This window comes from Galeopterus variegatus, unplaced genomic scaffold (assembly GCF_000696425.1).
Source record: "Galeopterus variegatus unplaced genomic scaffold, G_variegatus-3.0.2 Scaffold2924, whole genome shotgun sequence".
Classification (NCBI taxonomy): domain Eukaryota; kingdom Metazoa; phylum Chordata; class Mammalia; order Dermoptera; family Cynocephalidae; genus Galeopterus; species Galeopterus variegatus.
Window position 1 is genome coordinate 52,591 of NW_007729035.1, and position 27,199 is coordinate 79,789.

Here is a 27,199-nt window from a genome sequence, read left to right on the forward strand (position 1 = left end):
CCCCCCCCCCCCCACCCAAAAGCTACATCTATTTAGAGCATCAAGTCCAAAGATCTTATTTAGGGGCCGGCCCGGTGGCGCACTGCTACAGTGCGCTGCTTGGGAGCGTGGCGGCGCTCCCGCCGAGGGTTCGGATCCCACACACAGACCGGTTCCCGCTCACTGGCTGAGCGAGGTGTGGGCGCAGCACCGAGGGTTGCGATCCCGTTGCCGGTCCCGGTCCGGTATGGGCGCGACACTGAGGGTTGCAATCCGTTGCCGGACACGAAAAAAGACAAAAAGGAAAAAAAAATAAAAAAGATCTTATTTAATTTAGATCCAAAGGTGGATGCAGCTCCTAAGGGGCAGATCCTTGAGTACAGCTCAAGTACAGTTCATCTTGATCTGAAGACCTATGAACTCAGAGACAAGTTATTGTCCTCACATACCTAGAATATGACAACGTATAAAACACTGGGCAAGCAGAAGACAGTACTGTTCAAATAAATCAGCCATTGGATCATACCAGTTCTGAGATCCAGCTGGGCACATAGTGTCAGTTCCTTGATTAGGGTTCAGTCCTACTGCCTGGGATTAGTTCTTGGTTCTCCTTTTTGGCCTCTTGGTTCCACCCTCTGAATTTCTTTCCCTTTCCATAAAATGTAGCCATGTACTATTTGCCATGTACTTCTTTCAGACTGCTTTCTGTCCATAGAAGTTCAAGAGTCCCAAGGCCTCTCTTCATTTTTTTCTATTTTGGTAATAGCTTTATTGAGATATAATTCACATACCATACAATTTACCCATTTAAAGTGTACAGTTCAAAGGTTTTTAGTATATTCAGAGTCGTATAATTATCAACTATACAATCAATTTTAGAACATTTTCATCACCTCTGCCCCCAAAAAAGCCTGTAGCCTTTAGCAATCACCCTCCATTCCTCCTATCCACCCCAACCCTAGACAACCACTAATCTACATTTTAGCTCTACAGATGTGCCTATTCTCGGCATTTTATATAGATGAAATCATATAATATGTGGTCTTTTGTGACTGGCTTCTTAGCATTATGTTTTCAAATTTCATCCATGTTATAGTATGTACCCAGTACTTCATTTATTTTTATTGCCAAATAATATTTCATTGTAAACATATATACCACATTTTATATTTCCATTCATGAATTGATGGACATTTACATTGTTTCTACCTTTTGGCTATTACAAATAATTCCGTTATGAACATTTTTGTGCAATTTTTTATGTGGACACGTGTCTTGGGTATATACTTAGATGTGGAGTTGTTGGGTCATTGGTAACTGTATGTTTAACCTCTTGAGGCACTGCCAGACTGTTTTCTGCAATGGTTATACCATCTTACATTCCTACCAACAGTGCATGAAGTTTTACCTTTTCATTTTGTACTGTTCCCTTCGATCTAAACTGATACAAACCCTTTAAAAACGTGAGTTTCCTTTGAAATGGTTTGTAATTTACTTTATCAGACAAAAGTTACATCCATAAATCTCTCTGGGATGGCCCTTCTTTACGTTGAGTTCTCATGTGAAACTACTGGGGGACACCATTTTAAGATTTTTAGAAGCCCTATCATTTATTAATGAGATGGCATCTTTACTCTTCCTAAGGTCTTAACAAAGGATTTCACAGTCACCTTCAGATTCATCTTTAGGTTTAATTTTTCTGGCAGTTCAATGGATTTGCTCTGTCTGAAATGCATTTCTTAATTTTAGCATTGTTTGTCTGGAGAGGCTAGGAATAAGAAACAGTTTTATTTTTTAAGCCCAAAACATCATGGCTCCTTTATAAAAAATAATTATTCCTCTTGCTTGCCTTTCTCCTCTTGTCTTTTACTATAGGCAGCTTGAAGAATCCACATGGCACATTCAACACTCTGTCTAGAAATCTATATAGCTAGATCATTAGGTTGATGAAATATATTTTTTATTTTCCACTGTTAATGCTGCCAGCATTGCTAAACATTCTACTTATTATGTAACAGGAGTCACGTTTTCTTCTAGTTTCCAATAATATTTTCCTCATCTTTAAACTCTCACCAAGAGCCTCCTGGAGTGACATTACACTCCTGTTAATAGTCTTTTGAAGTCCTTTCTTACTTACACCCAAGGCCCAGTCCCAAAACTCCTGTACATGGCTTGGGTGTTTTGTTACAGCAGCAAATTCTGCATCAAAGTTCAATCAGAAAGAAAAACAAACAAACAAAAAAACACAATTAGGGGGCCGGCCTGTGGCTCACTCGGGAGAGTGCGGTGCTGATAACACCAAGGCCCCGGGTTCAGATCCCACATAGGGATGGCCGGTTCGCTCACTGGCTGAGCGTGGTGCTGACAACACCAAGTCAAGGGTTAAGATCCCCTTACCAGTCATCTTTTTTAAAAAAAAAAAAAAAAACGCGGGGCCGGCCTGGTGGCGCACTGCTACGGTGCGCCGCTTGGGAGCGTGGCGGTGCTCCCGCCGAGGGTTCGGATCCCACATGCAGACCGGCCACTCACTGGCTGAGCAAGGTGCGGGAGCAACACTGAGGGTTGCGATCCGTTGCCGGTCACAAAAAAAAGACAAAAAGGAAAAAAAAAAAAAACGCAATTAGGAATTATACATAAAATATGGGATTTATTACAGAAATCTGGCCTTATATAATAACTGTGGGAGCTGGTTGTCATATTTATATAGCTGTTACTTTTGTGCCTAGTACTATACCTGCCCCACGCACAGAGAGGCTGAAGGAGATCTGATGGAAGTGGGAGAAACTACAGTCTTATGGATCTTTTCATGGCCCCTAATGGCTTGTAAGTTAAAATCCCAACTACTGAATTGAGACACAAAACTCACACAGTCCAGCCCCAGCTATATCACATGCCCGTTCCTTCCACAAACCTTGTACTCTAGCCTTAAGAGATCACTTGCTATTCCTCAACAGTATCGAGTGCATTTACCCCTTTGCTCGTGCTGTTCATTTTGCCTGTACGCCTTTGCCCACCGTCTACCTCCCTGACTATTCATGTTCCTTTGAGGAACCTGATCAAATATTTCTGTTATCATTTTCCTTAAATCGTGACCTTCTCTCCAAGCGGAATTGTTTCCATATCTACGTTTAAAGAGGACTTTATACAAACTCCAGTTTAGCATTTTACACTTTGTTTTTGTTCTTTTCATATTTCTCCCTTGCTATACTAAGCCATGTTTGAATGGCAATATCTAACAGCATGCTTGGCATAGAGCAGGCATTCAATAAATGTTCATGAAATTGAATTGACAATTTAAGCTCTAGTGCTGTCTGAAAGAGCACCTTATAAAAGTCCATCAGTGGCATAAATTAAAGTTCATGCAAGTATTGCAAAAAAGGGCTGGCCAGTTAGCTCAGTTGGTTAGAATTGAGACTTGTAACACCAAGGTCAAGGGTTCTGATCCCTATACTGACCAACTGCCAAAAAAAAAAGAAAATTGAGGGTCATAGAAGATAAAGACATCAAGTGACTACCATTTCTCAGGCACAGTCCAAGATGCAAAGTATATTAATATGACATAGTCGTTACCCTCAAGTTTAGAATCTAGAAGGTAGTTAGAAATGTAAACATCATTCATTCATCAAATATGTGTTGAGTCTCATTACATGCCAGGCACCTTTACAGCACTGAGGTATTGGGAACATAGTAGTGAACAAGAGAGATTTTTGGCTTAGATTAGAATATTGGCTTCCCTAGTGAAGCCAACACTGCAATACAGTAAGGTGAATGCTAATTTAAATAAGTACACAATCTTCAAGGAAGATTTTCTGCTGTTGGCTACTGAGTCCAGTCATAATGGTTTACAAAATGAATGCATTAAATGTGAAGGGGAAAAGCATTTAAATAAAAACAGCATGAAGAAAAGGTTCAGAGGCATGAAATACACAGGGCCATGGGGAATATAAATAATGAATTCTAGTGCATAAGTCTAAAGAAAGGAGCAATGGGAGGTGGCGCTTGAGAGGTACGTATCACCTGTCACAAAAGACCTCCATTAAATACTATGTATGAAAAAAAGAGTGAACTCCTTCCTATGGGAATGGGGAGCCAAACCACTGGAAAGTTTAAGTTAGGAAGCATATTAAATGTACCCAGATTTGTTTAAATCAGATATGGTAACACATGCAGATGTGCAAGTGATTGTCACAAAGGAAGAAGTTTATACTCAGATCCCTAGAAAAGAGCAGTGGAGGATAAAGTCTAGGCTAGAGCCTTTACTGGGCTTTCCATGGGGAAAACAAAGCAGGGCATCATATTTAAAAAAAAAAAAAAGTTGTAATACAAACAATACAGGAAGGCAGTAGTCAGATTTGCATTTCTAGCAGTTCACTTTAGTAGCATGAAGGAAGAAAGGGTTTAAAGAAATAAGACTGGAGGCAGAAAAAAGCAATTTTGAGGCTTCTATACTATTCCAGGTGACAGAGAAAAGGGGATAGAGATGAAATGATAGGTTATATAATGTGGGTAAGATTGTGACTAGAACATGATCTCTTCATAGGTACGTTAGTGTGCGTGAACCACAATTAGTACGTGAAGGGGAGATGAGTTGGGTAATATTTGGCAGGGTAGGGCTACGGCACAGGTCCAGGTTTAAGAAATCAGGAACCACAGAAGAGAGATGTAGGAAAAAAAGATGGAGTTTGCTATTTCAAACTTTTGAGTTTTGACCTGCTTCTGAAACACACTCCCTATGAGCAGCCAGCTGAAAATGAAAGGGTTACTGATCTCTGCTGTACCTGTGAGCCTCATGGAATGTCAGCATGCAAAACTTTCCCAGCAACCAGAAAATAAACCAATTGGCAGGAAAATTGAAAAATCACCAGTCTTTTGAGACAGCATCGGTCTGTGAACTCAGCACAGGACTAAGAACCTAAAGTTGGATATTAATCCAAAAGAATTATTGACTTATTATGTAAACTTAAGCAAGTCAGTCAAACGGGCTATCTCTCTCTTCTCATCAGTAAAACAAGAAAGAATCCATTCCACTGAGATGGTATGAGAAACAGCTAACTAATGATTCTAAACTACTCTGAAAGTACAGTGTTGTGAGAATGCTAAAATATAGATCTTAGAACCTCAAGGACCTTAAAGTTAAAACAATCACTAGTTTTATTAACACAGGGGTTCGTTCCATTTAATACTCTACAATACAAAAGAACCTGGCTAACTGCTACTAAGACAGGGGCCCCTGTGACAAATTAAAGAATTTTTTTTTTTAAAAGATGACCAGTAAGGGGATCTTAACCCTTGACTTGGTATTGTCAGCACCACACTCACCCAGTGAGTTAACCGGCCATCCCCATATGGTATCCAAATCCGGGGCCTTGGTGTTATCGGCATCAAACTCTCCCTAGTTAGCCACAGGCTGGCCCACAAATTAAAGAATTTTTTTTTTTAAAAGATGACCAGTAAGGGGATCTTAACCCTTGACTTGGTATTGTCAGCACCACACTCACCCAGTGAGTTAACCGGCCATCCCCATATGGGATCCAAATCCGGGGCCTTGGTGTTATCAGCACCAAACTCTCCCGAGTGAGCCACAGGCTGGCCCACAAATTAAAGAATTTTGAAAGCTTGAAAAATGCATGAAAAACATTCATAAATGCAGGTATGGCATAAACCAATGTATTTATTTATTTTGGCAAGCTTATTTTGTGATTAAAACGTGGTCTGAGACTTGGGTAAAAGTTCCAAACTGAACAGATGCTTCATATACTTGGAAATTGCTATAGAAATTCAGTCCTATAATAAAGGAGGGCATTGGGTTGGTTCACTTTATTTCTAAATATGGAAATGGAAAGTTTGACTTTTAAAGGGCTTTGGATTTTTTAAGGCCTGCCTTCTAGGGTCAGCCTCACTACTGTAACTTGAGCAAGTCATTCTTAACCTCTTCAAGTCTCATTTCCTATAAAATATATTGACAAATATATATATAATATATATGACAACCCATACCAAGAAGACACTATATTATCAATTGTGTACCAACATTAAATTGCACAAACTTCCTTCTTACTGCTTCCTATTCTTGCACATAAATGTTTAACACCTATAAGTTTTAAAATATTCTTCAAATTCATTTACCATAAATAAATCTTCATTATTCTAAAAGGTTCTAATCTTCTACCTGATTTCTAAGAGCCATAGCTTAAATGGCTATTACTTTATTATCTCCTTCTACTCTGTTTGGGGCATAACTCTACACTCATATATTTATTCCAAATCCCTTAAATGCAAGAATCTGTGACTGTCATTATTCTCAATTATATGTGAAGACAAAATAAAGACTGGATAAAATTCTAAAGCAAAATGAGTTTTCTCTATTTCTAAATTCTAAAATTGTTAAAGAATGACAATTTGAGCAAACAAATGTTGATTAAATTCATTCATCTTTTATTCTTCTTTTGGCAAACATAAGATAATATGAGCAAAACTATATTGCTCAATAGTTATACACATTCTTTTTTGCTTTATACAAGTTGTAAACATAATTTAGTGGATAAAATTTTTGGCTAAAGACATATTCCAGAACTCTGACATATACTTCTCTGAGTTAAGACAAAAGAGAACTTAAGTAACTTTCATTAGTTCATCATCATACAGCAAACTAAATTAGTATATGCTGCTTTTAAATTAACATCTGCCTTTTTTTTAAAGATTTTTTTAGCTCATAACTAAAATATTTACCTGAAGTTTTATGAAACAACAGAAGCTGACCACACAAATCTTGCTTATAATCATATTAGCCATTTAAAGTTTTTTAAAATAACAAAAATAAAAAATAAAATATAATCAAGAAAATTCTATCTTTTCTTGTTAGGAAAAAAAAATCTACCAATAAGTTATTTTGGAATATTTTAGATTTAGAAGTTTATAGTAACTAGGTTTCATGATATCTTGTATTATTACTTTTTAATGCTGATATTTTAATTTTAAAGTAACAGATTACATGAAAATAAATCCAAAGTGTTTAGTATTTTACAATTTCATTCTTTTATAAATTTCAGATCCCCAAAAATCCAGATCAAGGAATACAAAATGGCAGACTACAGAATATATTTTGTATAGCAGGCAAAATGGTCTTTAACCTCTTGAATTGGAATGCCTTCAGTTTAACTAGCTGATCACCGTCCCTACCAGCTTCCCACGTTGTCACCTATTGGGCATGTGAGACTAACAGTCCATTTTTAGTATTATAAACCCAATATTTACTTACAAAAATTAGTTGTGCTCATGGAGTGAAAATCCAAATATTATAAACTTAATGTTAAATCTTACTAGTTATATTTCTAATTTAGGAAAAATAGATCAAACCAAAAAGGTCTCATTTTCATAATACTCCCTTACATAAGAGATTATAGAACACCTTTGTTTATATGGGTACTACCCTCTCAGAAAGAATACTGTTATGAGTAACCTGAAATCTGAGTTAGATAAATCATTCACACAGAAAACCACTGTATACTGATTTCAATATATTGGTCTTGGCTCCCAAACAGTACTTTCAACTTTATCCAAATATGAAACATAAAAATTCTCACATATTTGAGTTGAAGTAAAGATGACATTAATAAGGCTAACAAAATAGTAACAAAGGTTTTCTTCTAATCCTAGAGAATAAAGTAAAAAGAGGGAGATCTTATAAGACAAATGGGAAAAGAAAAAGAATTTTAAGTAGATGTGGCTTTAGGCCCTATTACACTGCTACTCCCTCAATTTGCACAAGGTAACGAATAAAAGAGTCCAGAAAATGCTTCTAGTGGAAAAAGGCTGCATGGGAAGCAAAGCAGCTGAGTAGTAATAGAGAAAACACATCAGAAAATATAAAAATCTGTAGTTATGAAGAAATCAACAGATGATAGTACTAACTCCAGTCTGGAGTTTGAGAAACAGTAAAGAGTAACAAATGAATTCAAAAGACAGTAATCTGTTAGGTCTTTTTAAAGTTACACAGAAATAAAAGGCTAATCTTTAATTCTTTAGAGGTTTAAATGTGACAGGGAACACCTATTTACCTTTGAATTTGTCTCATTTCTTTAAACTTTAATTCCAATCTGAATAAATATTTTTAAACTCAATTATTAAAGTAAGCTTCTTAGCTGCACTTCAATGGGGCTACATAAAAAGCTTCAGTATATCAATTCCAAGGTTACTGTAATCAAATTCATTTTATAAGCATTAATTAAATTTGCTATCACCATACTACATAATTGCAATGACAAAGAGACTGAGTCATTTCACTTCTTCAAGAAAAATTACATAGAAATAATTACTCTGAAAGTTTTTAGTAAATGAGGACAAAATTAAAGCAAAAATTTATTACGACACAGAACAGAATGTCTAGAATCCTATATAAATAAAAATATCAGCAAATAGGGTACCATCTTGGTCTACGAAAGATATTCTCCACAATGGATTTATAAGTTTTTAAAATTCCACTAAGAGGACATTGATTAAAGTTTATCTCTGACACATTTCTAAAAAGCCTGTTAGTAGCTTTGCCATAAAACTGATTTAAGGTAGTTGTGTTTTTCAGTAGCATTTAGAACAATCCAGCACTTGGTAGAAATACTCAGATCAGCACATTGTACTAAAACATAATTGTGTAACATTTTGTAAACTAGCTGCAATTTTCAGTAGCTGTGTTCACCAACTGTGTAACAGAATTGTAATGTTCTCCTAAGCCATATGCATGTCTCATATATCTGAAATAAAAAAAAGAAGAAATGAGTAGTTTTGGCAAAAGTAACTTATTGTATTTAAATGCTTATTATGTATAAAAACCAGTGACTCAGTCCAGAGGAGTATCATTCAATAGACTACATGGACATATTAATTAAGAGTTCAACACCATTTGAAAAGTATTAGCAGTCAGCAAGATCTGGTTCAATTACTGGAGGGAAAATGGAAAGGCTGAGATGCTGAGTGCTCAATACTGCTTAAATCATCACCTAAATCCCAGACATTTGTGACTACCTTAGTAGGTTTAGCTAATAAACATTAAAGCCAAAGGCAAACCCTCTATGCTGTATTTCAGAGGAGATTTCTCAATCATGTAAAATATTTTCACAATATGAAGGAAAAAAGTTTTTAGTAATTAACAGACAGCATGAATATACTTCAACTTTTACACTTGAAACTTTTATCATTATTAATGCCAAACCAAAACAATCTACAAACTAGTCCTAAAATTTTGTAACCTTTAAAAATAACATTATTCTTAACTCATATACAAGAATAAACCACTAGAGGTTTAAAAAAATATCTAAATCACTTATTTTGACAATTCTTTCTAGTTCTATAATTGCCTTTAACATAAAATAAGCAGAGTTAATTCAGGTGAAGATCGTTGTTTTGATTAATCAACATAAACAACCTGAAATCTTTTTATATTCCTTTCTGTCTTAATTATGAAAAATAAAACAGTAAAAAGTTTCTAGGTACTTACACAAGTATTAATGGTTTTTTTTGGTATTCTTCGCCAACAACAATAGGAGGAGAATCTGCCTGTATTACCTCTATTGGTGTTTGTAAAATGTGAGACAGAGCTCTTAGCTAATAGTGAAAAAAAAATGTATTAGGAAAATAAAAATGTAAATATTCATAAACTACTGAAGTACACATGAACACAGCAACCAGTCAGAGCAAGGATGTGCTCCATTCATCACTGTACACTGAGAGCCTAGCACACAGTGGGAACTTAATATATATTTGTTGAGTAAACAAAAAATATAATATTTATTAAACCAAATGCAGAAGTTTCTCAAGCCCTGGCTGCATAACAGCTTTGTAAAAGTATCAAAGCCACAGTTAATAAAGTGGGGTGATGGGGAAGATTGGGTTTATTATACTAGTCTCTCTAGTTTTGAACATGCTTAAAATTTTCCATAATAAAAATTTTTAAAATACCATTGCTCAAGCACCAGTCGTATAACTTCGTATAATGTATGCTATACGAAGTTATTACGACCTGCAGAACCAAGCTTTGCCCCACCTCCTCTAAGAAGTTGTTCTGACTATTCCAGTACACTGGAGCTTTCTGAGACCAATCCTATAACTTGTAGGGTCTTTGAGTGGGGACCAACCAAATACTCCATTCTCAAACTCTTTCCTCGGTGTTTCTCTCCTCTTCAACAGCAGAAATCATGTCTCCTACCTCCTTTTATCTTTCATGAGTGCCTAACCTCAAGCTGGCCTTGAGCTAGTTCGTTTGAATGAACTCACCTGTGATTGTATAAAGGGCAGTGATCACCAATAAAATAACAATGGCCAGGTATAGATTCAGGCCCACAGCCAGATTGAGGGGGGGGGGGGGGGGGGGGGGGGGGGGTAGGAGAGGCAGGGCAGAAGAGGTTTATTTTTTTAAAAGCTTTTCACATGATTCTAATGTACAACCAGTTTTGAGAACCATTGTTCTATAATTTTCAAGGCAAAAGCAGAATGTTATATATGTATGAATTGCATTGCTCTTTCAAGGAATTTCCATCTGATTAACACATCACAGAATTTTAAGTAATTTCATGATACAAAATTGGAGCTTAAAGCCTGATGAGTAGTTAATAATAAATATTTATGCTAATTTTTTTAGACTACTATGACCAAGCATTCTAAGAACTTTATTGATTCACTCAATCCTCACACTGTCTTTGCAGGATAGGTACTACTGTTATTTTAAAGACCTAGAATCTGAGACAGAGAAAGGTTAAGAGACTTGTTGAAGTCAAGCATTAGGAAATTAAATGAACTGAGGAAGTCTGGTTCTAGAGCCTAAATTCATAAACAAATTAGTCTTCAATCACAGTGCCTTGATCTATGCATTGCCCCATTACAAGAGCACTTAGTCAAGAACACAGTCCTTTTCAGAGGTTTTGAAAGAACATTAAGAAATTACTTCAGGAATATGGAGAGGGTTCTACAATGCACAGTGGCAAATTTAATATCACACTCTATCTTGTGAAATGCTCTTTGAAGCACATTTTTCTTAAGTCTAAAATAATACTTTTAAAAAACTAGTACGGTATGGAGGGTGTGAAGCAAGCTCTGGAAATCCTAACATCTCTTCTAACTTTCCAGAAATCATAGAAAGATTTTCTCTTTAATAATTTAAATTTACCTATTGTAAAAACAGCAACTTTATTTTAAATGAATTCACAGATGAATTTGTGAGTAAACATCCTTCAAAGGATGATTTAAAAGGCTTTTCTCAAATTAAAGTTGATTAGGTCTTATCACTCATATAAACTTATGATCCTTTTAAGAATGTTTAAGCATCTTTATTCCTAATGTAGTCACAAAGCTACTATAAAAACTTCCTCAGTTTCAGAGACCTAGGAGAGGCATATAAAACTAATGGACATAGTTCCCTCTGGTGGAGCAGTACAAATATAGCACAGTTAAAAGAAAAAGTCTTTGGAGAAATATTCATGTCACATCTCCAAACAACAAAGTTCTTAAAATGAAATATTTAGAGCCACAAACCATGATGACTAATCATCATTACATAATACTACTACTAATAATAATACTGCTAGATTCATCCATCTGGCACATCACTTATAAACTTTTACGCATGTACTCCCTTTCTTACTTAATGTTCACAAATGCTCAACCAAGTATACACAGAGGTTTTATTATCCCCATTCAATAATTAAGAAACTTGAGCTTGGGAGACTGGCAGACTCCCCCAAGGTCACAAAGCAGAGAAGTGGAAAGAAATGCCAGCATCTGAACCTAGGACTTGCCTTCTTATCCTCTGTCTTTCTAATATGCCAGGCTGCATCATCTCCACTTGGTCGACTTAAGTGTTTTATTTTGTTTTAATGAAACAAAGTTAACACTAAGATAAAAAAAAAAATTAGAGCTATAAAGAAATCTTGATAACTCCCTACAAGTGACTGAACATACTGTTTTTTTACATATGAATTTTAATACATCAACTACTGCTTTCAAGTAAGTAGGTCACTACCAAACAAGAACTCAAAACACGATTGTAATAGATGGGTTGTGGCAGGATTTGACCTGTACTTTCACATAAAAATATTGTTTTCTATTTCTGATGTAAAAGAGATATTACTTTTCCAATAATGATTTTCATCAGCTGAGCCACTAGGGTAAATTCTACTTAAGTAAAACTTTCACTTTCCTAAGTCCAGAAAATCAACTATACTGCCAGTAGCAGCAGCACAAATGAAAAGACTTATGCAGATTTAACACCAGCTTCTCCAACACATAGATCTAACACTGAGCTATTTAAAATGAAATAGTGCTTCACTTCCAAAAGGTACATACTTTAATCAAAGGCCTAAGAATGTTACCTCCGTATTTCTTCGTCAGTAGAGAAACAGCAAATATATAAAGGAATCTTCAAAGATAAATTACTAGGATCAGCTGAAAAATTCCTGAAAACTACAGAAGAGATTTAGAAATGATTTAACAACCCACAATCACTATGAATTACAAACTTACCTCAAGCTGACCTCCCCATGCAGCTGTGTTTGCAATATCATCACAGTACTTCGCAAACTCTTCTGTAGAGAGTAGGTCAGAATACAGCACTCAATAATTTTCATAACCCATATTACCAAATCTCTTTTATAGCTCCCACAATTCCTGATGAAAATGCCCAAGTTATGAACATCCTCCTTTCCTACCAGTACCCTCTAGAATTTAATCTGCTTCCCAGATCCAAACTTAATTCACCCCAGCTTTCTACCACCTTTCCACCTAAGAGCAAAGCAATCCATTTCTGCTTCTCTCCCTCAGCCTGAGGCCTTGGGGCCTCACCCACATAACAAACCCACTTCTTTCTCTTTATCCCAAGTAATGACCCCCAGAACTGCTACCATATTCACTATCTTGACATGTGTTTTGAAGCCAAATTCTGCATCCAAAAAAAAATACTATGAAAGACTAAAAGATGTAGCCTCTATATAATCAGGTTTACTATAAGACCTTGTGGGAAATATGTGAAGAAAATCAAGGTAAAAGTACAAATGAGTTAAAACATTACCCAGAGGTAGCATCAAATAGTGCCTCCACTTGTTACTTTGGAAGCCCTTATGTTATTTGCATAAGTATCAGTTACATTATTTGCCAAGTAACAGAAAAGCCTTTCAGATCAGCCCTGAGAAAAGTAAAAGATCTAATCACTGAGTTTACAATGGGCATATCTTGTGTATATGACTTTTTATACAGCATGTTAAAATGGGAAAGAAGCATCCTTCCTGTTCAGAGAGAGGGGGAGGAATTATGGAAAAGAAGAAGAAAAATATGTGTGTGTTTGTCTCATTTACCATTAAATCCTGTTTGGAGCAGTGCCTAGAATAGTACCTGGCATACAGTAGCCTTCAATTAATCTTGGTTGACTGAATAAAGATAATAAAGTCTTCTGTCTTTTTCTGTGACTCAGCATAATGAACTGCCACCTCTTCTAAAATACCCTACAACTAGAACAGTTGGGGAGTTTCAATGAGTTAGTAATCATTCTAGAGATTGATTATAAAAGGGTCATTTATTATGTTCTTGTGCACTTATCAAGATATAAGGAAAAATGTTTCATGTGCCATAGCAAATTCTGGTTATTTATAAAATAGCAATGACATAAAATAGCAATATGTTAACGTTTCCAATATTACATCTATGAGAAATCAGTTGGCTACAAAATTAGATATGCCTACAGTCATTCTTGAGATCATATGCACTAAAGAAGACCTAACTGACTGCCAGTGCTCATTCTTATCCATTCTGTATCATGATCTACCTTCCATGGAGGACAGACTCCATTACAGGAAAGACACCCTTAACCTCCCCCTCTCCAATACATCCTGGCCGTATGACTACACACAACAGATACTGCCAAACCTACCATCTTCTCATAAGGACTAACTTTCCTCCATTCCATTCTTCACTCCCCCAACGACCTTTTATATTTTTATTTGCTCTCTCCCTCATTCGCTAGTTGTGCATTTTTTTTTTACCTCCCTATAAATATTTTATCTTAATTATCAAAAATATTGTAGAGAATAAAGCAAGTTATTAACTCATTTGTTTTTGGTTTTACAAAATCAAACTTTACTTGAATACTAATCTTCCTAATTATAACTTACTGAAATAAAATTAATTCTCCCAAAGTATAGGATAAAAGGTGGAATTAGTTTTCCTAACCATTTTCTGCTTTCTTCCCTCAGGCCTCACATATACTTCCAGAGGCTGGTCAAAGGTATCCTTCTTCCATGCTTAACTTTGTAAAATATTAATTTGTTTCAATAATGGTTAATTGTATTTCTATTTTTATTGTATATAAAATGATTAATATATTTTAACTACAAAATGGTTAAGTACTTAAGAGATCTTAATAAAGCAAAATGTACCAACATCTATTAAAATTACAGAAAATAATTCTGCCTAAATCTTGTGATTTTTTTTCCTCATAAGAACTATATGAGTTCTTCTTATGCTCAGTCCTAGGAAGAACTTTATTTAAAACAACCACAACTACCAACAGCAACAACAAAACATAGTATAAATAAATAAATACATACATACATACATACATACATAAATAGATAAATAAATAAATTACCTGGAGTATACATATCTCCTGAATTAGGGTTTGTTAAAAATGGCAGAAAGTCTTCCACATGGCTTTGCATATATACAGCAGTTTGGCTTCTTAAGGCAGCCACACTCAGAGCACAATGCTGTTCTTTCAGCTGATCTTCAATGGCTCGATACATACAGTGGCCATCAGATGGAATCGGTTTAATTTCCAACTGTCTAACTGCCAATATTTGAATAAGTTTTTCACTTTCTACATGTCTGGCTCCAGATAAGTTCTCAATTTCAGCTTCAGCTATCCTTTCTTCTCGCTCCTTTTCCAATGCAGCTTTTTTATCCTAAGAAGATGAGAATGCAGGAAAATCAATTCATAACCATTAGGACTAATTCTCATTCGTTAAGGGGATGGAGAAGTAAGATTCTCAAAACTTTTTGCCATTTTTCTCTCTTCTCCCATAGGCACTATCATTTTGATCATCTCATCACTTGTAGAATTTTTTACACTCTGAACTCCTTTAATGGCAAACGATTTACTCTTCTGTGTGTTCTCAGAACCTAGTTGTGAAATGAGATAGAAGCAAGCCCTTAAATTTTTCTTTGAAGTCTATTTAAAACCTACATACCAAGTTTCTAAAAACTTTACTTATTGATTTCAAAGTACTATCTTAAGACTGAGTTGTCCTAGGCCTTAAAGCACATTAGTATTATATTTAAGCCCAGGCTAATCTGAGCTTCTTAACTAATCACTCTATCTGTAAGGCATTAATATGCTAAAGCCTTTAGAAGCGTACAGGCGGAAACTCTTCTTAACTAGCTTTAAAAAAACAGCATGTATATACATACACATATACAAGGGTATTTCACAAAGGTCATGGAAAAAATGGAATTAAAAGATAATGTGAATTTTTCCATGAACTTTGTGAAGTGCCCTTGTATTTAATAAAGTAATAAAAACAAGCTTTATAAAAAATTAAAATATTATAGATAGACTAAAGGTTCTCTAAAAACCACTGCCATCCCAGTGCTCGTGCTAGAGGTTTGATGTATATCCTTCTAGATTGTTTTTCAATGCATTTCAATAAATTTAGTATACTCAGAAAATGTGTAAAAAAACTTTTTTAACAAAAATGGTATCTATCATACATTTCATTCTGAAATTTGCTTTCCTTAGTCATATGTCTTAAGACCTTCCCACGGCAGCATTTGCCAGGATGGGGTGGGGTGAGGTCAATGAAGGATGGACAGAAGGTGGAGTGGGAACGTTGGGGAAGAAGAGAAAAAAATTCCTGACAGCTGGACTAGAAAGGATCAAAAGCCAGAAATAACTATATGTTTCATAGCTAAAAATAGCTTATAAAGAGAACAGAAAGGGGAAAAAAAGAGAGAAAAAATAAAAATAAAAACAGCTTACAGAGCTACAGTTCCAGAGAAAAGTGTCAAGAGATGAGACGGGGGCAAAAAAAGATAAGTACATAGTTAATATATATACTAAGCCTATGCATACATAATATAGAAAAAACTAAAAGGATATACACAAAACATTTATAGTGCTTTTTTCTGGATGGCAGGATTACAAAATAAGTTTTATTTTGGTATGCGTGAGTGTGTATATGTGTGCTTTTCCTGCATTTTTCTAATTCTCTACCATGCAAGTGTTTTATCTGTACGCTTGGGGAGACTGCTTTTCAATCTAAGAGAATAAAAATAGTCAAACTAAATTCTACAAATCTTGATATCAAATTAAATCTTGACAGTAAATTACAGTGAAGGACTTAGTAAACCAAGAGTAGGAATTAGCCCCAGCTCTAATTCCTCCTTGGGGCGGAGAAGTAAATGGGAAGGCAAATTTCAACTAAACTTACTGCCACATCCTGTACTATCTGCCTGTTATGTGCCATGCTATATGAACCTGAAGTGACTTCTAAGTTACCTAAATAAAAAGCAATAATATCTCCCTAATTAAACGTAAGCCTATTTACGTTTTTTACTCCCAACTCTAACAACAACAGTAGTAACATGAACAATTTTATTTCACTGTATACCTACAACTGTGGATCACAAAGGCATAAAATCTTAAAACACAAGATGGCACTATTACTCCATAAAAGACTAAAAAAAAAGATTCAGAGGGGAGAGGAAGAATAAGCACCTTAGATATCATCTAATCCAAAACCCCTCATTTTCCTCTTCTGAGGAAACAGCACGCAGAAAGATTTCCAAAGGCCATACAGCTGGTTAGAGCAGAGCAGGGACCAAGGACAACACAGAGAGCTCCTTCTATCCAGGCACCTGAATCAGAATAAAAGTTGGAGCAGATGGGAGCTGGAGTTAATGATGTCATGTACTATTTGACTGGAAGAGTGGAACTTTTACACTATCTGCAAAACTGTTTAAGCCTCTAAAATACTAATTCCAATCAATTCATTTTTTTCCCTCATGTTTTGCTTCAGTATTACAAAGCAATTGAGTTTCCTTTCTAGGGCACTAGAAGGGAAATCCATTGGATTCTTTTCCCAGCAATGTATAATTTCCTCATAACACTAGGTACTTTGGTTTCTACAACCATACCACTGGAGATAGAATGGCATCAATGAAGTCTAATGAAAACATACAAGTATATAAGATGAAAATATCATGTAACTCAAAAATATACTGTTGATAAAACTAGAGTCATGCTGACATAAAAATATAGCAGAAACAACTCGAGTAATCTTAAGAGCTGGATTTATATCACACTTTAAGAATGCCATTGAGATAACGTGGGTCTCAGCTTTCTCATTTTTAAAATAAAGAAATTGAACTAGATCTCATTCCAGCTCTCAAATTTCATATTCTTAGAACCTAGTTCTTCTAAGTTCTACTTTGAAGATTCTTTCCACCATACCAAAAGGCTTCTAAGTTCTGAGTTAAATAAAACATTCCTATGTTTTTCTAGATTAAAAATAAGAGGTGTACTCTACAATATTCCACAATATTCTTACAATAAATATTCATAGAATTTCATCACGTTTTTCTTCCAGAGTAGTATCTTTCTCAAAGATAAACATCATCAGTGAATTGACTTTTTATTCCTTGATGGCTTTAACAAAAAAGAGATTCCAAATAATCTAATACCCATTTGTCCGCCATGATTTCAGGTTCCATTTTCTTAAGTATTATAAACTTTTAATGTGTTCTGTTCCAGAATACCATTAATACAACAATGTAAGAAGAAACTTTGGGCATTTTTTCTGCCAACTATTAAAGCAGCTGACTGTAAAAGATACTAAACTTTTAGAGGGCATAGTTGAAAAAGGTACTAATTTCAGCTATGTAGTATTTTAGGAAAAAAGTAACAAAATTTTTGAGGAAAGTACGGGAGTTTTGTTTTTGTTTATTTTGCTGCCTAAGGGTCCAGGTGGAGGAGATGAACAATTCTGATAAAGACAGGGAGGAGTTGTGTCCTTATATTTTCCAGAATTAAATAGGCAAAAGAAGTATCAATTACTAAGTACAGGCAATTCCAATAAATATTTTATTTTGCACACAAAAATACTGTCCTTCGTTTTTTATCTGCAGAAGCTAGATGACAATAATGAAACCATCACACAAAAAATGCATATCATTAGTAGATAACCTCCAAGATACCATGAGATCTAAATTTTACGATTCTGTGAAATTCATAATCATAATATTTAATCAAGAATAAAATTTTAGGCAAATATGAGAAATGTTTGACTATTTACAACTTAATCAACTTTCAAACAAAAAAGGCACTGCTCTTAGGTGTAACTTTTTAAGAGGCATACTATGCAGTACTTAATACCATTTGTTAAGCCATTCGTTCTCTAGGCTTTGTGTTAAGGGCTTTGCAAATAGTATATTTAATATTCACAATATCTGTATGAAGTAGGTATTATTTTCCCCTCTTATATGGATGTGAAACTGAGGCTTAAAGAAGAATCATACCTAATGTCACAACAAAGTAAGATTAAAACCTCATCTGTCTGACAGTATATTCCATGCTCTACTAAATTACGTACTGCTGAATTATAAGAACAAAGTAAGGGTTTTTTTGGTTTTTTTAAAAGATGACCAGTAAGGGGATCTCAACCCTTGGCTTGGTGTTATCAGCACCACGGCTCAGACAGTGAGCAAGCCGGCCATCCCTATATAGGATCCGAACCCGGGGCCTTGGTGTTATCAGCACCGCACTCTACCGAGTGAGCCACGGGCCAGCCCTAAGTGAGTTTTAAAATACGCATTTTAATTCTAGAAAACTCAAGAGTTAGTAAAATAATATTTGGGACTAAAAAGATTGTATTTAAATGTCTTTTCCTTTTTTTCAAGGTGAAAGGGTCTTACCTACCTAATTTCATTCCCATAATGTTGATATTAGGAACTCACTACTTCCAAATGAGTTTCCTTATAGCTCTTCAATAATGCTATATTTCATTCCCACATTTGTTTTTGTTCATGTTGTTTCTCCTCTTTGGAATATCCTACACCTAAATAATTATATTTCCTTCCAATTCCAACCCATTGTTTAACACAGTGTAATAAATTTTCCCTTCTCTGCATTTCAATGGTAATTAACCATTATATGGCATAATTCTCTGAGAATTTTGTATACCTCTATATCTTGTTTAGCTTCTAGGTTCAAATCCTTGTTTCACCAATCAATACCATAGTTTTTAACCAAGGTTATACATCAAAATCACCTGGGCCCACACTCTGAAGATTCTGAATTAATAAGCCTGGGACAATAAGTTCATTTAAAAAAAAAAAATCCTTTGAACTCCCTCTTCCCAGTCCCACTCTCTTATTAGAACTGTTTGGACAGGTTATTTTATATTATCTTAGGCCTATTTTCTTCTATAAAATGGGGATAAGAATCCTATTTCACAGGATTATTGTCAGGACAAAATGCGATTTCATATAAGCATAGTATCTGGTACACAGCAAGTGCTTAATAAATGTTAGTTCAGGTCCCTTGACAAGGAACGCCGTCATTTTTTCTGTTCTTATACCTAAGATAATACTGAGCACACAGCACTAACTTATATACTTGGCGACATGACTTTCATACCCGTCTCTTTTGTGCTTTTGATATCCGAGGCGGCTGATTCTCAAGTACCAAGTTTGAAATGTTAACAGCAACAGAATCTATCTGAAGGAAACAAAAAGCATTAACAAGTCAATAAAAATACTTTTAAATTATTATTGAAAGTATTAGGTTATTAAATTACTGAGAATCACAAATATATCCAATCCCACATTTCAAATCAGAACACTACCACTAGACACTGTTTTTGATAATATGGTTTTGTCTCCTGTCTCTATTCTTAAGGTAGAATTAGTCCGATTCCCAAGAAGTTTCCTTACAGCTCTTCAAAAATAATGCTCATCCCTCATTCATTCATTCCTTCTTAGAATGTTTACTCCATTAATCTAAATACTGTACTTAACTATAAGTGCCAACTCATAAGCACTCCATTCCTCCCTTCTCTGAATGTTGACAGTACACGTAAGCTATAGGTTTATTACAACCTTCATAACCTCAAATGTGGCAGCAGAGGCCCTTCTCCATCTTAATTAGCCAGAACCTGATGAGTACTGTTTCTTGACTCTAGTGACAAGATGAAGTTTCCCTATCCTTTTCCATCTACAAACTGGTAAATGCAGCAGAAAATGTATTTAACTTACATATCGTTAGGTATTAAACTGATCCTAATACTTTAATGGATATTATATGATCCTTGTAATAAGAAAAAAGATGATAGGCTTCTATTAGGATTAGTAGTCAGTATTTTATTACTGTGACTATAATTTAAGCTAGTTTTTAGTATGACACATACCTAAAACAATTCAAGGCCTCTAACACACAAAGACAGAAGTCTCCAAAGGCTATGTCCCAAATGATCAAAATATCAAAATCAGATAGACTTCAAAGAGCGGCTACCAACTTAAGTAAAATTGGGAAACTTATGATTTTGGGGGGAATCTCCTAAAATTTAAAAACTACCATACTGACAATAGGCAAGATACAGAGAGGCATCCAAAAAACAAAACAGCAATGATGTAAGATTTTAGGTAGTGGTCAGAAAGAAAACAAGTTTAAGTTAATGAAAAAGATAATAGTTCAATGTAGAACAGGAGTTTGTATTTTAGCAGCTGGACAATATGTAGCTTAAGAATCACACATTTTTGTCTTTGGAAACCCAAAAACGAAATCTTTAAATTGAAAGCCCTGAAAGAGCAAACAAAACTATCTTGCTAATAGAAAAGACGGGATTAGGAATACCACAATTAGGAATACCACAACTGTGACAACACAAATTAAACACCTTCAGCACCATGCCTTGTTACCTACAGATAAAGTATGTTAAGTTACACAGGAAGGCCAGGATGTTGATGACTGGCTAACAGTTAAAGAAATTGAGACTGTATTTAACATAAAGACCACTGTAAATCAGTACAGACAAGTTGTTTTCCTTTTCAACAGCATATGGAAAATGGGTCAAATAAAATTAACTATGGCAGATAAGATTTTGCACAGACATAAGAATTTTCTAACTATCAAAAGTATAGTAAAGTTGTGGAATCTATGATCCTCCACATCCAAAACCCATGCAGTAAACTACTATATGATACAAAGCTGTAATAGAGTAAGACAGTTCTCATTTTGAATTCTTGCTTAGGCACTTAACAGCTGTTATGATAACTTTGGGACTCAATTCTTAATCTCTCTAAGCCTGTTTCCCACTTGAAAAATGGGATTATCTACATTTACTTTGTAGGTAATACCTCATAGTGTGTTACTGAGGATTAAATGAGATAATGCATGTAATATGTTACACAAAGTGCTTCTCACACACAATAGCTGTAATGATAAAATAAATATTAGTTAAAATGATGAAAGTTAGCATGTTCCAATTTATCTTAGACATCAGTAAAATTTTATTCATTACAACTTGTTCATAAAATACTTTCATAATTTAAAAATGATTTCACATTTGCTGTCCCATTTGATTCTTACAAGAGCCTGTGATTAGACAACAGAAGTATTAGTATCATCAAATGTGGGGAAATTTATGCTCAGGAAGATTAAGTAACTTTGCCGGAGTTCCAATCCCATTCAGTGGTAATTCTGGGAATAGAAGTCTGGTTTTCCATCTTTCCTTTGGTGAAGCTTCCTCTACTCCACTTTATCAATTTGTTCATCTTTTGGGCAAGTAAACAGGAAAAGAAGTGTACTTTCTTTGCTCATCAACCTTACAAAAACACACTGCCATGTAAACCTGGTCACAAAAATATTAATGAGAGTTGATGCATGAGCATGAGTAACTTTCCCAACCAATTTTATGATTTTATCAAATAAACAGTTTAACAGAAATGGACAGTTGTTTTCAAATACTGTAGGCAAAGACAAACATTATTTCATATACCTCATTCTCCTTAGAAGTCAGCTTCAATTGTTCCAGTTCCTCTCTATGTTTCTGTTCCATTTCTTTTTCTAACTTGGCAATATCTTCAGTGAGTTGCTTCCTCCTCTTTTTATCATTTTTGGGAACAGCATTCTTCATACCCTGAATTTTGGCTGAAAAGCCACCAAAATCATTAAGTCAGAAACCCAGAGTAAGAGAAAATGAGAAACAGGAACCAATAAGGGAGGAAAAGTTATAGAAAAATTATGGAAGCAAGAAGGTCACTGCATAACAGACAGCTACAATGAAGGACCTAGATGAAGCTAAGACCAAAAATAAAAATAAAATTCTCATTAACATAACCTTTAATTTGTTTGGGTTGTCGGGGACAAGAGGAAGAAAAAAACTGAAGCAGGTTTTAAATCTTTCAAATAATTCTCCGCGCCCTCAAAACTGACGTGTGGCAATTCGAAACGCACCCATTTAGGGCCAAGTGTCGGTATCTGGAGCAGGATTAGGAAAGGGAGGCAGAGGGGGATTGGGAGGGGACCAGTTTGGGCCCAAGCCCGTGGCTTGGAGGTATTCTGAGGCCGGCACCCGAGCGGCGGGGCGGGTAGGGGGTATTAGGCAGGTCTCAGAAGAAGCCGCTGAGGCTGGGGGGCTACAGGGCCTCCGCGGCAGCGGACGCGGGACAGAAAAATCCAGGAGGATTCAGATCAGTCGCTCTTCAAGGTTCCCCAGAACCGGCCCGCCGCGCGCCCTTCTCTGGGTTGGGTGACTTCTAGATTCCCTCCTTCTTCCCCTCACCTTGCAACTCCTTCTTCTCTTTGCGATGCCTTCTCACCAGCTGCTCCTCCTCATCGAGCTCTTCAGTCAAGCCTGCCTCCATGACCACCAGGTAGCCCAGCACACGCGCTGGAAGAAACCCGCACCACCAGCTAGCAAGCACCTTGTACCTCTCAACCTTCACCCGGGGAGCCATTGGCCACGGCTGGGATCCAGCCCCGCCTTCAAGGCGGCACCGGATCTAAGCCGAGCCATTGGAACGAGGAGACCGTGGAATGGACACTGCGCGTGCGCACTAGCGTGACCCGGCTCTGACGGGGCGGGCGGGGGAGGAGGAGCGAGCGGCGCGCCGAGTTTGCAGCCTTCTGATTGACCAACGCGCTTGAGCCCCTCGGCAGGAGGGCTACGCTCCAGCTGTTGACCCTGAGGTGAGGCGCACAGAGATGACGTATGTCGTAACGGGAGCCGTTTGGGTCGTTTTATTTTCCGTGCAGCGGAAGGTCTCCCTTAATTTTCGTGTTTGGTCCTCTTTGCTAGGAGCCATTGAAAAGGTAAGGAAAAAAACCGAAACATTTTAATAAAACTGTCCATAATTATCAGTGGGGATCCTTGGGCTGCATCAAATGCTATGGAATTAAGTTGTGTTTATTGTTTTCAAGGTCATAATACTGCAGTTCAGAAGAAAGGAACAGAGATAAGTAATCGAGAAAATGCCTCCTTGAAACGGATGTAGCGCCGGAAATAGAAGCTATAGAAAGATTTAGGAATTGTATAACAAGGGAGTTTAACAAACTATCCTCAGCGTTGGAGAAGGGATGGGCAGAGAGCTTGAAATGTATCACGGAGCAGAGAGAGTTAACAGAGAAGAGACAAGCTGGATTGTCCACAAAATCAGATTACTGAAGTAAATGCAAAACAAGAGAAAGTGTCACAGAATGCAGAGAAAAAAGGAAGAGCAATCAAGATAAGAAAAGAGGCGAAAAAGAGAGACCTAGAAGGCCGGTCCAGGAGATGCAATCTACGCATAATAGAAATACCTGAAACAGAGGACAGAGCAAATGGAGCTGAAACAGTAATTAAGGAGCTAATTGAAGAAAATTTTCCAAAGTTGAACACGCTAGATCTACAAATGGAAAAAGCACACAGGGTACCTTTAAAATTCAATGAAAAGAAAGCAAGCACCTAGACATATTCTGGTGACATTTTTAAATTTCAAGGATAAAGAAAAAATTCTACAAGTATCCAGACAGAGAAAGCAAGTTACCTATAAAGGGGCAAAAGTCAGGCTGACCTCAGATTTTTCTCTTGCAATTCTAAATGCCAGAAGACAATGGAACAATATCTTCAGAGTTTTAAGGGAAAATAATATTGTGCCAAGAATTATATACCCTGCCAAGTTATCATTTCTGTACAAGGGCACCTGGAAGACATTCTCAAATATGCAGAGGTTAAAAGAGTATGTCAACCAGGAACCTTCCCTGAAAAGTTTGCTGAATGATTTACTGCAGCAAACAGAGAACATAAACTGAAGTAACTCACAAGTAGGGAGGCAATTGTATGAAAGAATTAATGGTAAGCATTAGAACTAGTTAAAGAGCACTTAAGTTTAAATTGTTGTATGTAGGGTAATAAAAATAAATACCTAAATAGATTTGTAAACTGGGTTTAAAATTTCAGTTTGTGTAGTTTTAAACTGAAAGAGTATGCCACATGTTCTATTTATTGGGCAAATACATACTTTTTCTTTTTAGCATGTAGTATTATAGATAAGGATATGTGTATTCTCAAACTAAAATAAAAGGGCTTGTCACTGTGGAAGGACAAGTAGAGTAAAGACATTCTAAATGTTAAACTGTCAAAACTGGAAAACAGTATAGTTTTATTTTATGAATAAATAAAATTTATTTACTGTACTTAAAGGAAAAAAGTAGTAAATTTGTCTATAATGTAAATACTGATAGCGTAAGAAGAAAACTTCGAAGTCACTGGTTGGGGAGGAGGATGGATAGAAACTTGTTTTATGTAAATGTTGCATGGGGGAAAACAATAGTTACTGCATCATGTAGTAGTTCATACTATTGGAGTGAACGGGACTGAAGCGATGTTGGGACCTAAAATGCATGGGCTCTAGAATATTTTAAAAGACAGTTTTCTTGTTAGCATGCATTTCTCTGTGTTCCCTCCTTTCCCATGGTTATTTGATATTTTGAACCTTGGTTTCAAGGTAAGATGGTATTATTTACATGAATGTAAAGTTGTTTTTCAGTTAGCCTGGAATAACAAACTTGCCACAAGACACAAATTATCCAGATCCCAGGAAACCAAAGAAGATATCAATAAAGCTATACAGATTCCATCCTGAAGTTCATCAAAATCCAGCAAGACCCTGAGATAACATCAAGGATGGGAACAGAAACCAGATTGAGCCTTGGCAAGACCTTGCATCTGGTTCCTTGCTCAGAGCCCTAATAGCTCACATCCCCCTCCCTCCTTTTCACTTCCCACATTCCATTCCCTCAACCACCTCTTTAAAAATCCTCAGTAAATCTGAGCCTTTGAGATGGGTTTAGTCTGGCCATTCTCCCTCAGGTTTACTGGAAAGATGGATTTGCCTAACATCTCTTTTCAGGTCACTGGTATTCCTGAGTAAAAGCTGACTTCCTATTCCATCAGTAATTTGACTTTCACGTTGTTTGTTTTTCATTCGGGGCAGGCAACTGGAGTTAGGTTCGGTAGCAGATTTTGTCAAGCCTAAGCCACGATCTGAATGCCCTTGGGTAACAAGATTTTGGCAAGCCAAGCCAAACCAAGGTTTTTTGTATGGGGCAGGCAGCCAGACTTGGGTTTGGTAACAATTTAAGTAAATTTGATATTGAGATAAGTGTTGCAGACAAAAATAAAACATATACATTCCAATATTTTGGGTTGTTTAAGTAAAAGAAAAACAGCAGGTTAGAATACAGCCTTATAACACCAAGGTCATGGGTTTGGATCCCCTACCGGCCAGCCACCAAAAAAAAAAAAAAAACAGCAAGGAAACATTAAAATTAGCATAAAATAAACTGACAGAGGTACAGATGAATTATCATACCCATAAACTGGTTTAGTATTTTTACTACAAAGATTCATATTGGGTCCAAAATCAGTTTCTGCCTTGTAATTCCTTTCTGTAAAACAAAGGATAAAAGGGCTTAAACATACTAGGGTACTTCAAAAAATTCACGGAAAAATAGAAAGATAGTATGAATCTAATGGAAATTATAAGTCAGAAGTAGAGCAACATTTTTATTAGACAGAATCCAAGCATATAACAAGATAGTTTATATTTACAAAACACAATGACAGGATGTAACATTTAAGAGATGTGATAAATAACATGGCATTAATATGTAAAATAAATGTTTTATGTCGATGTGGGTGGTAGTTTTATTGATGTTAAACCAGTATACACATTTTGAAAACACTGTATGTTTAAAATTAGTGTATTTTATGTACTTAAAGTTCATTAAGAAATCTTTCAATTAAAACACATATAGCAAAAACTGTGTTGGACCTGACTTCAACACAAGGTCTTAGATAATTAAGTAAATGGAAATTTGAGATAGTTGAAGGGTAAATACTTAATGTGTATAATATATATTTCTTTGTTACCTTATTTGCATTTTTGAAAATTAGCCTGAAGTATGTCTGAATGATTTATACTAGGATGCAGAGAAAACTTTAATTTCCAGAAAATACAAATGATTACATTGCAGAAAAGCCTAGAAAGTAATATGTTTAAACACTGAAAAACTGCGTACTTGGAATTCTTGAAATGTTCACAACCTTTGGGTCAAAGGAAATGAGAACAAATACTGCTGATTTAGGAAATGCAACAATGAAGATAGTACACTTTACATGTTATGAAATTAGTTTAGAAAAGTCAAGGAACAGACTTAAAACACTAGGTAAAGATGGAATATGCACATAGGAAAGACCTAGCTAGTAACTGAAGTTTTCAATTTTACCTTCCAAATGAGGAAGTAGTCTTCATAAGCATTGGATTTTCTCCCAATATAAGCCATTGTAAGTGCTGCAATTAATTTCTTGGTGATAGAGTTCTCCCAATTGAGTTTTATGTAACATAATTTATTCTGAGCATCCGAGAACATTTGATTCTCAAAGAAGGGGAAACCAAAGTCTTTTCTCTCCCTTGCCCTGACTTTTTGTTCTCCTGTCAGCCCTCCATATAACACTTCTTGGTCTACAGTCTTTTAATTCAAAAGTATGGCCCTCAGAACAGTAGCATCAGCATTGCCTGGGAACTTCTAGAATGCAGTATCAGGTCAATAGCAACATGGGATTAGATTATAAAATATTAAACATCTACAAGACTTCTCCCTTAGCACAGTGCATTGTACATTGTGAATGCTCAATAAATGTTAATTAGT

The 27,199-nt window shown here is 35.8% G+C and overlaps 1 protein-coding gene and 1 long non-coding RNA gene across 4 annotated transcripts; one reads left to right on the plus strand and one right to left on the minus strand.

The window, feature by feature from the left end:
• Positions 1-6,393: 6,393 nt before the first annotated feature.
• OTUD6B (OTU domain containing 6B) lies at positions 6,394-22,965 on the minus strand. 3 transcript variants are annotated; one of them, XM_008583470.1, is made up of 8 exons: positions 22,791-22,935; positions 22,005-22,156; positions 19,646-19,726; positions 16,727-16,866; positions 14,603-14,915; positions 12,487-12,548; positions 9,470-9,576; positions 6,394-8,726 (listed from the first exon to the last, which is right to left on the minus strand). In XM_008583470.1, the coding sequence occupies exons 4-8, from the start codon at positions 16,736-16,738 to the stop codon at positions 8,642-8,644; spliced, it is 579 nt and encodes a 192-aa protein (XP_008581692.1). In that variant the 5' UTR covers positions 16,739-16,866; positions 19,646-19,726; positions 22,005-22,156; positions 22,791-22,935; the 3' UTR covers positions 6,394-8,641. The 3 variants fall into 3 exon arrangements, with proteins under 3 accessions (XP_008581692.1, XP_008581691.1, XP_008581693.1); XM_008583469.1 differs by lacking the exon at positions 16,727-16,866 and having other exon boundaries at positions 22,791-22,965; XM_008583471.1 differs by lacking the exons at positions 22,005-22,156; positions 22,791-22,935 and having other exon boundaries at positions 19,646-19,834.
• Positions 22,966-23,972: 1,007 nt separating this feature from the next.
• Positions 23,973-25,445, plus strand: LOC103599362. The gene is made up of 2 exons (XR_551283.1): positions 23,973-24,341; positions 25,025-25,445. It is a non-coding gene; the product is annotated as an uncharacterized LOC103599362 (long non-coding RNA).
• The last annotated feature ends 1,754 nt before the right edge of the window (positions 25,446-27,199 follow it).

What these genes read in the sequence shown, in the direction of transcription:
- OTUD6B (XM_008583469.1), bottom strand. Translation starts at nt 22,965, where the DNA reads ATGGCTCCCCGGGTGAAGGTTGAGAGGTACAAGGTGCTTGCTAGCTGG. An exon ending in CAAAAGCACAAAAGAGACGG is followed by an intron (nt 14,916 to 19,645) that starts GTATGAAAGTCA and finishes TCATCTTCTTAG; the next exon opens with GATAAAAAAGCTGCATTGGA. An exon ending in AGGAGATATGTATACTCCAG is followed by an intron (nt 12,549 to 14,602) that starts GTAATTTATTTA and finishes TACTCTCTACAG; the next exon opens with AAGAGTTTGCGAAGTACTGT.